Source organism: Caretta caretta, chromosome 13, assembly GCF_965140235.1.
Source record: "Caretta caretta isolate rCarCar2 chromosome 13, rCarCar1.hap1, whole genome shotgun sequence".
Taxonomy (NCBI): Eukaryota; Metazoa; Chordata; order Testudines; family Cheloniidae; genus Caretta; species Caretta caretta.
In genome coordinates, this window is record NC_134218.1 from 1,252,052 (window position 1) to 1,268,691 (window position 16,640).

Consider the following 16,640-nt stretch of genomic DNA (forward strand, 5'->3'; position numbering starts at 1 on the left):
GTGCAGATTGCTGGTGAGCACAGGTTTGGACACGTGCAATGTCTGTGGTGAGGCAGGGGTGCAGGACTGGAGCCTACGGGCGAGGCAGGTGTACGGGGGAAACATGGGCACAGGATCAGAGCTGGCCAGGTACCTGGCCCAAAGAGCTGGAGAAGATGCAGACACGACCACCAGAGCTGCAGGACGAGGCTGTTTTATTGGGGTCAGGGAGAGACTGGAGTCTGGATGTGCTGGTCCACGAGAGCCCTGGGCAGGGAGCTGGAGAGCAGGGCAGCTCCATACTGGGGCACTGGGAGTCATGTGCAGAGCGACAGGCGTGTCAGAGAGCCGCTCCCCTTTTGCCTGGTGATGGGCAGATCTAGGAGGCATCTGCAAAGGGAAGGTCAAGCAATGAGGAGGCAGGGAGCGGGCTGTGAGCAGGACTCCTGCCCACCCCAGCACTGGGTGCAGTGATGGTGCCGACAGTGAATCGCCTCTTGGGCACTGCCAGCCCCTGCTGGCCTGCAGGCTGTGTCCTGGGACCCCTGACGAGCCCTACGCAGCGTAGGGAATCTGTATGGAGAGCCCTGCTGGAAGCCTGGGGCCGGCGGAGATCTCGGGAGGGTGAGGCTGGCTCGCGATATCAGCCCTGCTCACAGTGACACTCTGGGCTAGGTCGGGATTGGGGAGATCCTCTCCTCTCCTGGCTCTAGAACGCCCCAGGGACAGGCTGGCCCCACAGGGCAAATGACACTGACTACCTGAGGGGGAGAAGTAGCAGATCTCCCTCCAGGTCTGGCTGTCTGCCCATCCTCGTGGCATCTGGGCTTCTCATAGCTGTGCAGTGGGAAAGGAGGTCCCACAGTGCCTGGGAGCACTGGCCATGAGACCCTTGCACGGGAGATAGGGCGCGGGGTGCCCTGTCACCTACCTTCCCTGTAAGCGTCCCACCGTGCAGCAGCTCAGGGAACCCATGCCAGGGAACTTCCACAACTGGGGAGGGGCACCCCTCCCCCAGCCCCAACCTAGCCCGGCCACCAACCTGCCGTGGCCCGGACACCCCTCCCCCAGCCCGCCACGGCCGGGGTGCCCAGACCAGCCAGGGCGCCCCTCCCCCAGGCCAAACCCAGCCCCAACCCTGGCCCGGACCTGCTGGGGGAGGGGCGCCTATCCTGCGGCCCCAGCCCTGGAGCTGCCACAGCGGAGAAAGGGACCTCTCCCCCCAGCCCAGGTGCTGCTGTGGGGAGAGAGAGCTGGGGGGCGGGGAGTCCTCTTTCCCCGCCGTAGCCCCGGAGTACCCTCCTGCACCCCAAACCCCTCATCCCCAGCCCCACCCCAGAGCCCACACCCCCAGCCAGAGCACGCACCCCCCCACCCCAACCCTCTGCCCCAGCCCTGAGTCCCCGCCCACACTTCAAACCCCTCAGCCCCACCCACGCCACATGAATTTTGTTCTGTGCACCAACCTGGAGGTGATGTGTCACATAACAAAATTCATTCTGCACATGGGTGGGAAACATTAGAGGGAACACTGCCTGCCACCCCACTCCACGCTGCCACTCCGTCCAGGAGCACACAGGACTGCTGTGCTGTCCACCCCGTGCCCCCGGAGCACACACAGGGATGCTGGACTATCTACCCCGTGCCCCCGGAGCACACACAGGGATGCTGGACTATCTACCCCGTGCCCCCGGAGCACACACAGGGATGCTGGACTATCTACCCCATGTCCCTGGAGCACACACAGGGATGCTGGCTATCTATCCCAGGCCCCAGGAGCACCCATGGGGATTACTCCTGAGGGCATTCTGCACCAAAAAATTAAAAATTCTGCGCCAAAAAAATAAAAAATTCTGCAAGTTTTATTTGTCAATCAATAAATGCAGAGGCTCCAGCATGGCAGTGAGGAGCACAAGCCACTGGCTGAAAGAAGGTGGGAGATCACCCCACCCCCCACCTCCAGGACATGACTCAGCAGTGAGGCTGTCCCTGACCCTGACACAGCACAAGGCCTGGACCGTCCCCAGAAACACCCTGGAGCCTTGCCCTTCTGCACCAGGTGCACCAGGTGTGGGGCAGGTAGGCTCAACCAGGGAGAGGATCAGTGTGGGGGGATCCAAGTGTGGGGTGAGAGGGTTCTGTGTGGGACAATCTGGGGGCAGGCAGCTCAGTGGGGGGTCTTGGTGTGGTGGGATCTGGATGCACACAGGCTCGTTGTGGGGTTTCCGGGTGCACGGGCAATCGGACTCTGCAGGGGCTTCCAGGTGAAGGTGGTTGGGGCTCAGCAGGGGGTCTGGGTGCTGGGGGAGTGGAGCTCGGTGAGGGTCTGGGTGCAGCTAGCTGGGGGTCAGTGGCGTGGGGCTCTGGATGTGGGAGGTGAAGGTGGTGCAGGGGGTGGGGTATCAGGGTGGGGATTTGAGTGCAGGGAGCTCAGTGGGGGTGGTCTGGCTGCAGGGGTGGGGGTCTGGAGGCAGGGAGGCTCCAGATGCAGGGATTGAGGTTCGGTGGGGTGGGGTTCACGTATGGGGAGGGCTAGGGGAGTTCTGGATGTACCAGGTGAGGCTTGGCAGAGGTGTCTGGGTATGGAAGGTCCGGATGCACAGCGGTTGGGTGGATGGGGGAGCAGTCCCCATACAGTAACCCCCTCCCTCCACATCTGAGGAGCAATGGGGGCAGGAAGCAGGGGAGAATGCTGAGCTTCCTGCAGCTGGGGGAGGTTTCTGGGGTTGGGTCTGACACAGCCCCAGGCACTCTTGCAGGGGAAGAGGAAGTCCTGTCCTCTCCTGCCTCCAGCCCAGCCCGGACGAGCAGCTGATCCCAGCTCAGGGTAGGAGCCACTGGCTGGGGTGTCCCCCACCCTGTGGCGATTTACCTCTCCCTGGCTGCTCTGGATGCCTGACATGATGTACCTGTGCTGTTCGGGAGTGGTGCGTGGCTGCTCCTGCAGCTTTCCTGAGCTTCCCTGACAGAAAGTCATTTTTCTGCAGGGAACCAAAGAAAAATCTGCAGTGGCGCAGAATTCCCCCAGGAGTAGGGGATGCTCTGCTATCTAATCCTGTGCCCCAGGGGCACACACGGGGCTGCTGTGCTGTCTGCCCCGCGCCCCAGGGGCACACGCCAGGATGCTGGGCTGTCTGCCCCATGCCCCAGGGGCACACGCCGGGATGCTGGGCTGTCTGCCCCATGCCCCCGGAGCACACGCGGGGATGCTGTGCTGTCTGCCCCGCGCCCCAGGGGCACACGCCGGGATGCTGGGCTGTCTGCCCCGCGCCCCCGGAGCACACGTGGGGATGCTGTGCTGTCTGCCCCGCGCCCCAGGGGCACACACGGCGATGCTGGGCTGTCTGCCCCGCGCCCCCGGAGCACACGCGGGGATGCTGGGCTGTCTGCCCCGCGCCCCAGGGGCACACACGACGATGCTGGGCTGTCTACCCCGCGCCCCAGGGGCACACACGGCGATGCTGGGCTGTCTGCCCCACGCCCCAGGGTCACACGTGGGGATGCTGGGCTGTCTACCCCGCGCCCCAGGGGCACACACGGCGATGCTGGGCTGTCTGCCCCATGCCCCAGGGGCACACGCGGGGATGCTGGGCTGTCTGCCCCGCGCCCCAGGGGCACATGCCGGGATGCTGGGCTGTCTACCCCACACCCCAGGGGCACACACAGGGATGCTGAGCTGTTTACCCCACGCTCACCTTTAAACATTTGGGCGGACACACGCCTGTTTGCGACAGCCGTTCATGCAGCACTTCATGATCCCTGGGCACTGCGAGTCCACTTTGCATTGGTTCCTGCACAGACCCAGTAAGGGGATTCCACCTGGCACCACTGGGCACGAGCCAGGTTTCACTGAAAGGGCGGGAGACAGTATGAGTTTCGCGTGCGGGTCCCCGGCCCATGGGCTCAGCAGACACACCCACCAGGGGGGTCAGGATTGGGAGCAGCGCTCGCTGCTCTGAAAGGAAAGTGTCTGCACCCATGGGGCACAGCCTGTCTCCGGGGCTCTGTGTGAAGGAGACGAAGGGCCTCACTTTCCAATCGGCCTCCCTCTGTGCCCCTGTGTTGGCTGTGGGCAGCCCAGCGCCTGTGCGCGTAGCCAGCTCTGTGCGCACATCGTGTGCGTAGGGCCGGGTATGGAGATCTCAGGGCCTGTCTACACTCAAAACCCTGCAGCGATGCAGCTGTACCGCCGGAGTGACGATGCCTATCCACACGGCCAGCAGGGGCGCGCCGGTTGCTGTAGCTCTTCAGCTCTCCGAGAGACCGAGCACTCTCCCCTCGACCTAGCGCTGTCTACACCAGGGCTAGGTCTAGCTGCTGCTTTCACACCCTGAGAGCTGTAGCCGGACCAAGGGGAATGCCTCGTGGAGAGCAGGCCTCTGAGAAGGCGACGGGCCAGACAGCACCTGGAGGGCTGCAAGGGGCTGGGCTGCTCCAGTCCCTGTGAGGCCCAGAGGAGAGGCAGAGGCCTGCAGGGGATGAGGGAGGAGCAGGCCAGGAGCTGGGTGCAGGGGAGCAGACTGGCTGGGAACGGGGGTGCAGATAAATGAGGCTGAATCCCCCACTGAGACCCTGCCCCAGCCTGGACAATAATACCTCTCCACAAGAGAGCCACTTCCTGCAGCGAAATGGGGTGTGGCAGCCCCCTGCTCTGGGGGGACAGGGCACTCCCAGCACAGTGGGGCACCATGCTGAGCAGCAGCCCCCAGATACGCACCCACATGGACTGCACCTGGCACAGCCCGCGCTCAGAGCAGCTCCACTGCCCCATCAGCAGGGGGGCAGCTGCTCCGGAGGCTCCCCGGCAATGGCCTGGGGACCAAGGGGATGCACAATGCCCCCTGGAGGGCTGGCCTGTCTCTGTGCCCCTGCAGCAAAGCCATTTCTGCTCAGGATTTCCCCGGCTGATGAGCTGGAGGGGCCCCGTCCCCACAACTCCCCCCAGAACTGGTACAAACAGGCCCTGAGCGTCAGAGCCTGCAGGGCAGCCAAGGGTAGAATTTGCTGTGACCCCGGTGCTCCCCCACCGACTCCAGACGCGCACCGAGCACCTCAGGGGGCTATTACCCGCTATGGCTCTGGAGGCTGGCCCCGACCCCCTCACTGTCACTGAGGGGCTGCAGGCATCAGTGGCGCTCCCAGCAAATTCCAGGAGGGCGTCACACGGCACGTCATTCTCTGGGACCGGCGCCCGGAAGGCCGTACCAGAGCTGGCTCCTAAACTGAGCTGCCCCCCACTGGGAGGCCCGGCTGGGACCTGGGCATGTGCGGGCATGGCTGTGTGCAGAAGGGGACTGGACCCGAGCCAGCTCATCCTTTCTGGCATCGTTCAGTCCCTGACAGAAACAGTAGCTCCAGGACACTTGGTTCCAGGCTGTATCAGCCGCTGGGTGCTTTGTAGGCAGAGACAGGTTGGGGACCCAGTGTAAGGAACTGCGGGGCCACCTCGGCTGTGGGCTGTCAGGGTGGTCGAATATTAGCGAGGGACCTGGGCAGGCTGGGAGGGATAATGTCCAGTCTAGGGCTTCTCCAGACAATAGACTGATCATGGAATCATAGAATATCAGGGTTGGAAGGGACCTCAGGAGGTCATCTAGTCCAACCCCCTGCTCAAAGCAGGACCAACCCCCAACTAAATCATCCCAGCCAGGGCTTTGTCAAGCTTGACCTTAACAAAAAATATCTAAGGAAGATATCTAAGGAAGGAGATTCCACCACCTCCCTAGGTAACACATTCCAGTGTTTCACCACTCTCCTAGTGAAATAGTGTTTCCTAATATCCAACCTAAACCTCCCCCACTGCAACTTGAGATCATTGCTCCTTGTTCTGTCATCTGCCACCACTGAGAACAGCCTAGCTCTATCCTCTTTGGAACCCCCCTTCAGGTAACTGAAGGCTGCTATCAAATCCCCCCTCATTCTTCTCTTCCGCAGACTAAATAACCCCAGTTCCCTCAGCCTCTCCTCATAAGTCATGTGCCCCACCCCCTAATCATTTTCGTTGCCCTCCGCTGGACTCTCTCCAATTTGTCCACATCCCTTCTGCAGTGGGGGGACCAAAACTGGACACAATACTCCAGGTGTGGCCTCACCAGTGCCGAATAGAGGGGAATAATCACTTCCCTCGATCTGCTGGCAGTGCTCCTAGTAATACAGCCCAATATGCCATTGGCCTTCTTGGCAACAAGGGAACACTGCTGACTCATATCCAGCTTCTCGTCCACTGTAATCCCCAGGTCCTTTTCTGCAGACCAGTCCCACTTCTGTTGGTTAGAAGGTGTGACGAAGTAGGACTGTTCTTAATGTTTCCTCTGAATATTGTGGAGGTGCCTCAGTTTCCCCTATGCAGTTCTTAAGTATCTAGGGGATGGGATAAGGGCGTATGATCGTTGCAGAGCCCTAGAGGGCAGGTGTGTGCAGGGGTCTGGACACAGAGAATGGCCGACATCCTGTTTCCTGGCAACTAATGGCCTGGGCCCTTCCCCCCTGCAAGGTGAGAGCTAAAGGGTTGGAGAACAAAGGAATCCGGTGACCTCCTGGCCCGGAAAGGGACAAAGCCCAGAGGAGGAGGGGCTGGAGGGGAAGGCAGTTTGGGGCTGGCTGGGGACATGGAGTGAAGTGCAGACGTGGTTGTCTGGCTCACTGCCCCCCAAAATGGACCCAGCTGAGGGGTCTTGTTCTCTGCACCTACAAGCTCTGTGTTAGACCATGTTCCTGTTGTCTAATAAACCTCTGTTTTACTGGCTGGCTGAGAGTCCCGTCTGACTGCGGAGTTGGGGAGCAGGACCCTCTGGCTTCCCCAGGAGCCCACCTGGGTGGACTCGCTGTGGGAAGTGCACGGAGGGGCAGAGAAGGCTGAATGCTCCGAGGTCAGACCCAGGACGGTGGAAGTTGTGTGAGCTGTGTGTCCTGCAGACAGGCTGCTCCCAGAAAGGAGACTTCCCCAGAGTCCTGATTGGCTTCGTAGGGCGCAGTTCCAGAGCATCGCCCAGGGACTCCGTGTCAGAAGGATGGCTACAGCAGGACCAGCAAGCGGCATTGGTTAATAAATCCTCAAAGCTTGTAGCCGTCTCCATCGAACTGCTCTGCCAAGGGCCTTTTCGGACCATGCTCCAGGGCCACAACTATGGGTAGGCCCAAGGGTCCTGGAGGGGTCAGGACCTGTGCCCAGAGGCAGACATTCTCTAACTGCAGCTGGACAACCTGATTCTGGAGTTTCTGGAGCCGGGATACCACTTCCAGGGCCGCAGCCCAGAGCTGCTCCATCTAGGCTCTGGGGTCTGTGACGAAGTGGGACTGTTCTTAATGTTTCCTCTGAATAGTGTGGGGGTGCCTCAGTTTCCCCTAGGCAGTTCTTAAGTATCTAGGTGGTGGGGTAAAGGTGTATGATCGTTGCAGAGCCCTAGAGGGCAGGTGTGTGCAGGGGTCTGGACACAGAGAATGGCCGACACGCTGTTTCCTGGCAACTGATGGCCTGGGCCCTTCCCCCCTGCAAGGTGAGAGCTAAAGGGTTGGAGAACAAAGGAATCAGGTGACCTCCTGGCCCGGGAAAGGGACAAAGCCCAGAGGAGGAGGGGCTGGAGGGAGTTTCAGTTGGGGGCTGGCTGGGACATGGAGTGAAGGGCAGACGTGGTTGTCTGGCTCACTGCCCCCCAAAATGGACCCAGCTGAGGGGTCCTGTTCTCTGTACCTGCAAGCTCTGTTTTAGACCATGTTCCTGTCGTCTAATAAACCTTCTGTTTTACTGGCTGGCTGAGAGTCCCATCTGACTGCGGAGTTGGGGGGCAGGACCCTCTGGCTTCCCCAGGAGCCCCACCTGAGCAGACTCGCTGTGGGAAGCGCAGGGAGGGGCAGAGGATGCTGAATGCTCCGAGGTCAGACCCAGGAAGGTGGAAGCCGGGTGAGCTGTGTGTCCTGCAGACAGGCTGCTCCCAGAAAGGAGACTCCCCCAGAGTCCTGACTGGCTTCATGGGGAGCAGTTCCAGAGCATCGCCCGGGGACCTCGTGACAGGGTCCGGTATGGGAAGCTGTTAAAGCCTGTCAGCTCTGGGTTCCAGGCGGTCAGGCCTGGTGGTTGGAGCCAGGTGTGGAGTTGGAACGGGGCTGAGGGCAGTACTGAAACTGGGGTCCAGGGGCAGACTATGGGTCAGAGTCGGTCAGTCTGCAGATAAGCCAAATCAGGACTGACGCTGGCGTCCGGATGCAGGCCGAAGGTCAAAGGCTGCTTGGAGTGAGTGCGAGGGCTTGGGGGTCAGGCGGTGGGTGGAGCGGGTCCGGTCAGAGCTGGGCCAGGACAAGGCTGGAGGGGCTGGAAGAGGCAGTCAAGGCTGGGCAGGACCCGGCAACGCGGGAGCCTGCGAGGCGGCTGGGGGTCTGGCCGGGCAGGGCTGTTGCACAGACGGAGAGTTCTCCGGCGGGGTGAGTGGGACACCTGTGTCTGGCGGTCACATGCCCCAGCCGGGCCCCAGGGTGAATCATGGCACCTGTTGAGGCTCTTGCGCCCACCCACCTCTAACGGCCCCTCCCCCAGCCTAAGGGGCGGAGCTACTGGACCCGGGTCTCAACTGCATTCGGGGCACAACCAATGGAAAAACAGGGACAGGAGTGAGGGTCACAGGGTCAAAATCAGGGAGCCAGAGGGGGAGACCGAGCAGAGACCCCCGGACAGCGCCCACTGCTCCTCGAAGGCATCTGGGAAGCCAGTGGACGCGGCCCAGAGGGACTCTGCCCGGAGCCGTGACCTGAGGAAAAGGACGTTCAGATGCAGAGTCTATGGCTGGCAGGGGCTATATGTGCTGGGTCTCCCCCCCGCCCAGGAAAGGGACTCCTGTCCCCGCCTGCTGAGAGCCCACTCCATGTCCCTGTTGGCCCCTCGGCAGGACTCCCCGCCTCTCTGGGGATTATCCCCAGGCAGAAGGTTTCTCTAGCACTGCAAGTAGCTTGAGTGTTCCCTTTCTTACAGACTCATAGACTTTAATGTCAGAAGGGACAATCCTGATCCCTCTCTGCTCATGGCAATTCCTCGCCTTCAGGCATTGCTCTCCTGGCCTTGCCACCTCTCTTCTCTCACCCGCTCCAGCAGCTGCCTCTGTAGCTGTTCTTGGGCCGTAGTTTATTTTCGGCCCGCCAGCATTGTGTGTCCCCAGCCTGGAGATGGGACCGAGTCTCACAGAGGTGCAGCGAGCAATGCACATGGGCTGGGGGAGAAGGGACTCCTGGTTTCCCGGAACCCAAACACGTCCCCGCCGGCCTCCCTTTGGCTGGGAGGAGGCTGCACGGTTTGCTGGGGTACTCTGAAGGGGCTGGGGGTTGGAGGAGCAGATATAAACAGCTCCTGACTCTCTTTCGCCTGCTATGGTGACTGACAGGCGGAGCACAAGGGCTTCCTGCCTCCCCGCGGGGTGTGGGGTGTGGGGCTGCCTGCCTGCCACAGCTTCCAGAGCAAGTGGGGCAAAGTGCAGCTGCCCTGTGCCCACTGGATCTGAACAGTCAGCCTGGCAAATTGCGTGTTGGGATCTGTAGGGCCTGACTGGGGGTCTCAGACTAGTTTAACAGCACTGTAACTCCACGCACCTCACTGGGCCCCTCCTGTCCCCCTGCTGCACAGGCTTGTAGGTGACAGAAGAGCTAGCCAGAGCTCAGGCTGCAGTCTGCTTCCCAGCCAAACCGGGCTCAAAACTGAGCAAAGTCTGGGCAACTTCTGCTCAGAATAACTGCAAATCCCGGGGGCCAGGAGGGGGATCGGGAGCATGGGGCCATGCATCTCTGAACAGGAGAATACAAACTGCCTTCAGACATGCCTGTCTGCCTGAGTCTGAGCCCCACCCAGGGCCCCACCTAATAAGAACATCAGAACGGCCACAGTGGGTCAGACCAATGTCCATCTAGCCCATTATCCTGGCTTCTGACAATGGCCAGTGCCAGATACTTCATAGGCAGTGAACAGAACAGGGCAATTATCGAGTGATCCACCCTCTGTCATCTACTCCCAGGTTCTGGGAGTCAGGGGTTTAGGGACATAGAATCATAGAATAGAATCATAGAATATCAGGGTTGGAAGGGACCTCAGGAGGTCATCTAGTCCAACCCCCTGCTCAAAGCAGGACCAATCCCCAATTAAATCATCCCAGCCAGGGCTTTGTCAAGCCTGACCTTAAAAACTTCTAAGGAAGGAGATTCTACCACCTCCCTAGGTAACGCATTCCAGTGTTTCACCACCCTCCTAGTGAAAAAGTTTTTCCTAATATCCAACCTAAACCTCCCCCACTGCAACTTCAGACCATTACTCCTTGTCCTGTCCTCTTCTACCACTGAGAATAGTCTAGAACCATCCTCTCTGGAACCACCTCTCAGGTAGTTGAAAGCAGCTATCAAATCCCCCCTCATTCTTCTCTTCTGCAGACTAAACAATCCCAGTTCCCTCAGCCTCTCCTCATAAGTCATGTGTTCCAGACCCCTAATCATTTTTGTTGCCCTTCGCTGGACTCTCTCCAATTTATCCACATCCTTCTTGTAGTGTGGGGCCCAAAACTGGACACAGTACTCCAGATGAGGCCTCACCAATGTCGAATAGAGGGGGACGATCACGTCCCTCGATCTGCTCGCTATGCCCCTATTTATACATCCCAAAATGCCATTGGCCTTCTTGGCAACAAGGGCACACTGCTGACTCATATCCAGCTTCTCGTCCACTGTCACCCCTAGGTCCTTTTCCGCAGAACTGCTGCCTAGCCATTCGGTCCCTAGTCTGTAGCTGTGCATTGGGATCTTCCGTCCTAAGTGCAGGACCCTGCACTTATCCTTATTGAACCTCATCAGATTTCTTTTGGCCCAATCCTCCAATTTGTCTAGGTCCCTCTGTATCCTATCCCTACCCTCCAGCGTATCTACCACTCCTCCCAGTTTAGTATCATCCGCAAATTTGCTGAGAGTGCAATCCACACCATCCTCCAGATCATTTATGAAGATATTGAACAAAACCGGACCCAGGACCGACCCCTGGGGCACTCCACTTGACACCGGCTGCCAACTAGACATGGAGCCATTGATCACTACCCGTTGAGCCCGACAATCTAGCTAACATCCAGAGCATGGGGTTGCGTCCTTGACCATTGTGACATTATGAGTGTAATATATCTCACTGAAAGGTGACAGGGCCAGAAAGAGTTAATTAACTCACAGACTGACCTGACCTATGGCCAAACTTTAAAGAAGAGATGGAAGAGATGGAAATGGAGAGAGCTTTGAAATGCAAGTCTGCCTTGTTAGAGGTAGAAGGGGAGATGTTTGCTCAGGTCTTGTGATGTCAGCAAACAAGTCTTGTCGATGGCTATAGCTTTGATTCAAAGATCAGTAAAGGACTATTAACATTTAGGAAGACACTGGAGTGAAATAGTACTGTTGTCTATATGTCACTGGGAAGGTTGTGATAGCCAGTATCTGAACTGTTGAATGGATAAATTACCCTGTGCTAATTGCCAGGATGTTTGGAAGAAGGAAAGTTAAGCCGATTGTTTTCTCAGGCCAAAAGGCTGCAGGAAATGTATAAAAACCTTGGGACATGATCCCTCTTCATCTCAGATCTGCTTTGGGTTTCAAGAAGGGGAAACCCTTAGCCCTAAGGATTGAGATCCCCAGTCACTGACTGGAGTCATAGAATCATAGAATCATAGAATATCAGGGTTGGAAGGGACCCCAGAAGGTCATCTAGTCCAACCCCCTGCTTGAAGCAGGACCAATTCCCAGTTAAATCATCCCAGCCAGGGCTTTGTCAAGCCTGACCTTAAAAACCTCTAAGGAAGGAGATTCTACACCTCCCTAGGTAACGCATTCCAGTGTTTCACCACCCTCTTAGTGAAAAAGTTTTTCCTAATATCCAATCTAAACCTCCCCCACTGCAACTTGAGTCACCCTGAACATGGACATTGGACTATAACCTATGGGCTATTTCTAAAAGGAATTTTGTCCACGACAAGCTCAGCTCTGCTCTGTATCTGAACCTCAAGAATTGAACTCAAGTCTGTCTGTATATTGATCTTTTAACCAGCACGCTCTCTCTTTTCTTTTTTAATAAATTTTAGTTTAGTTAATAAGAATTGACTATAAGCGTGTATTTGGGGTAAGATCTGAGTTATTATTTGACCTGCGTCTGGGGCTTGGTCCTTGGGGTCAGGAGAACCTTTTCTTTTCTATGATGAAATAAGATTTTCAGAATTTATCATCCTATGTTTGACAGGTGTGTCTGGATGGAGCCAGAGGCTGGGCACTTTAAGAGAACTGCGTTGTTTGGACGTCTGAGTACCCAGGGAGGGGCTACAGAAGCTGTTTTGTGCTGGTTTGGTAAATCTAAGTACTGGAATATCCACCAGCGTTTGGGGTTTGTCTGCCCCGTTCTGTTTGCAGTTCACCCTGATTGAGTGACCTCAGCAGGCTCCCACGGGCAGCCCCATCTTGACTAATATTGATGGACCTAACGTCCAGGAACGTATCTAATTCTTTGTTGAACCCAGTTATGCTTTTGACAGGTTTCAGAGGAACAGCCGTGTTAGTCTGTATTCGCAAAAAGAAAAGGAGTACTTGTGGCCCCTGGCAACGAGTTCCGCTGACTGTGCGTTGGGTGAAGACATACTTCCTTTTGTTTGTTTTAAACCTGCTGCCTATTCATTTCATTGGGTGATCCTGGTTCTTGTGTTATATGTAAAGGTAAATAACACTTCACTTCCTCCACTCCAGCCATGATTTGATAGATCTCTGTCACATCCCCCCACAGTCGTCTCTTCTCCAAGCTGGACAGTGCCAGTCTTTTTAATCTCTCATAAATCGAAGCTGTTCCAGTCAGGCGGAAGCTGAATTGAAGCTGTTCTATACCCCCAATCATTTTTTTGCTGTTTTCTGAACCTTTTCCAGTTTTAATATCTCTTTGGTAAGATGGAGGCAACCAGAACTGCACGCAGTATTCAAGGTGTGGGCGTACCATGGACTTATATAGTGGCATCATGATATTTACTTTCTTATTATCTATCCCTTTCCTAATGGTTCCTAACACTGTTCGCTTTTTTGACTGCCGCTGCACATCGGGTGGTAACAGCTAATTTAGACCCCATCGTTTTTATGTAGAGTTGGGATGATGTTTTCCAATGCGCCTTACTTTGGATTTATCAACATTAAATTTCATCTGCCACTTTTTGTAAGATCCCTTGGTAACTCTTCGCAGTCTGCTTTCGACTTCACGCTCCTCAGTAATTTTGTATCATCTACAAATTTTGCCACCTCACTGTTTACCCCTTTTTCCAGATCATTTATGAACATGATGAACAGCACCGGTCCCAGTACAGATCCCCAGGGGACCCCACTATTTATCTCTCTCCACTGTGAAAACTGACCATTGATTCCTACCCTTTGTTTCCTATCTTTAATGAGTTACTTATCCCATGACAGCTTACTTTGCTTAAGAGCCTTTGGTGAGGGACATTTGTCAAAGGCTTTCTGAAAGTCCAAATACATTATATCACTGGATCATCCTTTTCCACTTGTTTGTTGACCCCCTCAAATAATTGTAACAGATTGGTGAGGCATGGTTTCCTCTTACAAAATCCGTGTTGACTCTTCCTCACGAAATCTTGTTCATTTGTGTGTCTGATAATTCTGTTCTTTACTATAGTTTCAACCAATTTGCCTGGTACTGAAGTTAGGCTTACAGGCCTGTAATTGCCAGGTGTTACATTTGCTACCTGGTGCAGCTCCAACCCGGAGCCCCAGCTCAGGAACTGTGCAGCGCCCGGCGCAGCCCCCACCCGGGGCCCCAGCTCAGGAACTGTGCAGCGCCCGGCGCAGCCCCCACCCGGGGCCCCAGCTCAGGAACTGGGCAGCGCCCGGCACAGCCCCCACCCGGGCCCTCAGCTCAGGAACTACAGTGCCCGGCCTGGTGGGGGCCCTCCCCCAACCTGGGGCCTGCAGGCACCGCCACTTAGCACAGGTGCTGACCAGAAGCCCAGCACGGTGGAGCTGAGCTGCACACAGCAATCCCTGCGTGTTGGAGAGACGTCCCCCAGCTCCCTTCACACCCCCCGGCCTGTGCCACCTGCTACTTCAGCACGACCCGGCCACTCAACACACCTGGCAGTGTCAGGTGGAGCCCAGGTCAAAGTGCTCCCAGCCAGTTGCCCCCTGGGCAGGGCAGTGGCGGGGACACAGAGGGCCGGGCGACCCGCAGGAGCGCTAAGGGGGCGCGTTACCGTTGGGGATCTGACAGGACCAGCCGCAGCCTGTCTGGCAGCACTTGAGGTTCTCCTCGCAGTCGCTGTCGGTCTGGCATTCCTCCGTGCAGTTAGCCGCCTCCACCACTGTGTCTGGGCACACGCCCTCTTTCTCTGAAACAGGAAAGGCCAGGGTCACGCTGGTCCCAGGGAGAGGGCCAGGCTGTGGGCCCAGAGTCCCCGAGGACCAGGGCCCACGGACATTGTTCATGGTGAGAGCTCTGGAGCACCCGAAAGCTAGAGCGTGTGGGGCCAGGTCCTGGCTCCATCCTGGTTCTTGATGCACCAGACCCCCTCTCCCCCCGGGGTCCCTCCAGCCAAAGCGCTGCGTACATAGGACCGGTGCCCTCGGCGGGGACATGGGCTGGGGCGTGGCGTGGCGTTCCTACTCACTTGTAACGTTGTGGCCAGATGCAGACGACAGCTCGGCCCAGAGAGCCAAGAGCCCCACGAGGAGGACGATGCTGCTGGACTTCACCATGGTGCTGTGGGGAGCCAGCTCCGACTGTCCAGACCTACCCAGGCTGGGCTTTAAGCTTTCCCACAGGTGGAGCTGCAGCCAGGGAGGGAGGGGACTGGTTCCCAGGTGATTTATAGGGAAGGGGAGAGTCGCGCTCCCTCTTCATTCCATTGCACAATCCGCGGGTATCAGGTATCTGCTCTGGCCCGCCTGCGAACCAGGAAGTGAGAGCTCGGAAGGGACCCAGCATCTTCTGTACACAGTGGGCAGGCTGACAGCAAGTTGCTGCAGCTCCTGGGCAGCCCCCTGTGGCCACCGCCGGCCCCAGACAGGTGGAGGCCAGGGCAATTCAAGAACTGGCTTCTCATGCAGGTTTCCTGGGAGCAGCTGGGGTTTGCAGCTCCCCCAGGGGTGTTTCTGTGGGTGACACATCTCAGGGGCTGCTGCATCCTGGTGAGCGGGAGAATCACAGGCTGAACATGCTCCGTGCGTCGCCGAGCGTGGCTCCGAATAGCTGTGCCCTCGTGGCCCATTGGGACAGATGGCTCAGTGTCTGAGAGCTGGGGCAGTGGGAGCAGCCTGGGTCCCCCCAAACTGCAGCAGGTTGGACACAGAAACCCAAGGACTGTGGTTTCATAGAGTCACAGAACTTAAGGCAAAAAGAGACCCTTAGATCATCCAGTCTGGCCTCCTGTAGCTCACAGGCCACCGAATTTCTCCTGGCCCTCCGGTACTGAGCCCAATCACCTGTGTTTGACTAAAGCACCTCCCAGAAAGGCTCCAGCCTGCATTGGAAGCATCAAGAGAAGGAGACTTCACATTTCCCGGGGGAGTTTGGTCCAGTGGCTGATCCTGCACTGTTAACAGTTTGTGCCTTCCGCCTGACTGGAACGAGTCCGGGTCTAGCTTCCAGCCACTGGCTCCTGTCCTGCCTTTCCCCTGCAATACCTGGGAGTTTCTCTCCATGGAGGGAGGTAACTGAGGACACTGTTGAATGGCGTCGGGCCTAGAACTGATCCCTTAGCAACCCCCTTAGAAACGCCCCCCTGCACTGACGCTTCCCTGGTTGGGTTGTGGCAGGGGTGCACTGACCCCCGACGGCTTGCGGAAATCACTCCCCCACAGCTCCACTGTGCAGCCTCCGGGGTGGAAAGCAGCTGCCACTGTGCTAGCAACACTCCCGCCTCCTGTTTGGGAGGGGACAGGAGGAATCCGCTCTGCGGCTGAGACTGCAAAACCTGTACGAGCTAAAGGCGTGACGGGGCGCAAGAGAGCTGACGTGATCGCAGGCCCTCGGAGAGCACGGTGATGGACTCACCTCCATACAGCGACCCGCCAAGAGCTCAGCGCAGCTCCCGCTGTCCCAGCTCAGGGGAAGTGGGGCAGTTTGTCTGAACCAAAAGCCTGTGAGCACTGGGCTGGGAGTAGCAGCCGCTGCGCCCATCCCTGTAGCCACCCAGAAGCAGCGTCCTTTCACAGACCTGAATGAATTCAGCTTTTCAGTGCTCTCAAGAGGGAAGGGAGGGTGTTGTCACACCATGTTATGGAGCGTGGCAGGTGAATGTCCATGTCTTCTTATCCCCATGTCTCAGGTGGGGAAACTGAGGCACAGCCAGAGACTGACTTGCTCCAGGCAGCATTGGACACGGAAGCAGCATCTGCTGCAGGCAGACGTGTCCGTGTCACAGGGACATGGCACAGGCTTTGGGCACACGTCTAGGCTCTGGGCGAGCTCTCGAGGCTCTGAGGTCACACGGAGTTTGGCAGCACTGTCCCTGTGCATACTGCCAAGTAATTTAAAGTCCAGAGTCAACAATGAGGCAAGGTGTGGAGCAGCTGTAAATCAGTGGGCTGTTTGCTCTCGCACACACTGCTCGGGGAGTGAGGGAGCGTTTATGGAATAACAAAGCCAGGGTTGACACCCAGAAGCACCGCAGGAGAGGGTG

The 16,640-nt window shown here is 57.5% G+C and overlaps 1 protein-coding gene across 1 annotated transcript; it reads right to left on the reverse strand.

Annotated features, from left to right (window-relative positions):
• Nucleotides 1–177: 177 nt before the first annotated feature.
• Nucleotides 178–14,906, reverse strand: LOC125622022 (WAP four-disulfide core domain protein 2-like). Its single transcript, XM_048819567.2, has 4 exons — nt 14,628–14,906; nt 14,214–14,348; nt 3,675–3,828; nt 178–369 (listed from the first exon to the last, which is right to left on the reverse strand). The coding sequence occupies exons 1-3, from the start codon at nt 14,713–14,715 to the stop codon at nt 3,677–3,679; spliced, it is 375 nt and encodes a 124-aa protein (XP_048675524.1). The 5' UTR covers nt 14,716–14,906; the 3' UTR covers nt 178–369; nt 3,675–3,676.
• Nucleotides 14,907–16,640: the final 1,734 nt, after the last annotated feature.

Bases quoted from the DNA above. Each gene is read 5' to 3' on its own strand.
- LOC125622022 (XM_048819567.2), bottom strand. From the start codon at position 14,715: ATGGTGAAGTCCAGCAGCATCGTCCTCCTCGTGGGGCTCTTGGCTCTC. The intron at 14,349-14,627 runs GTGAGTAGGAAC...TTCCTGTTTCAG, and splicing joins ATCTGGCCACAACGTTACAA to AGAAAGAGGGCGTGTGCCCA. The intron at 3,829-14,213 runs GTAACGCGCCCC...CCGCCCTTTCAG, and splicing joins GTCCTGTCAGATCCCCAACG to TGAAACCTGGCTCGTGCCCA.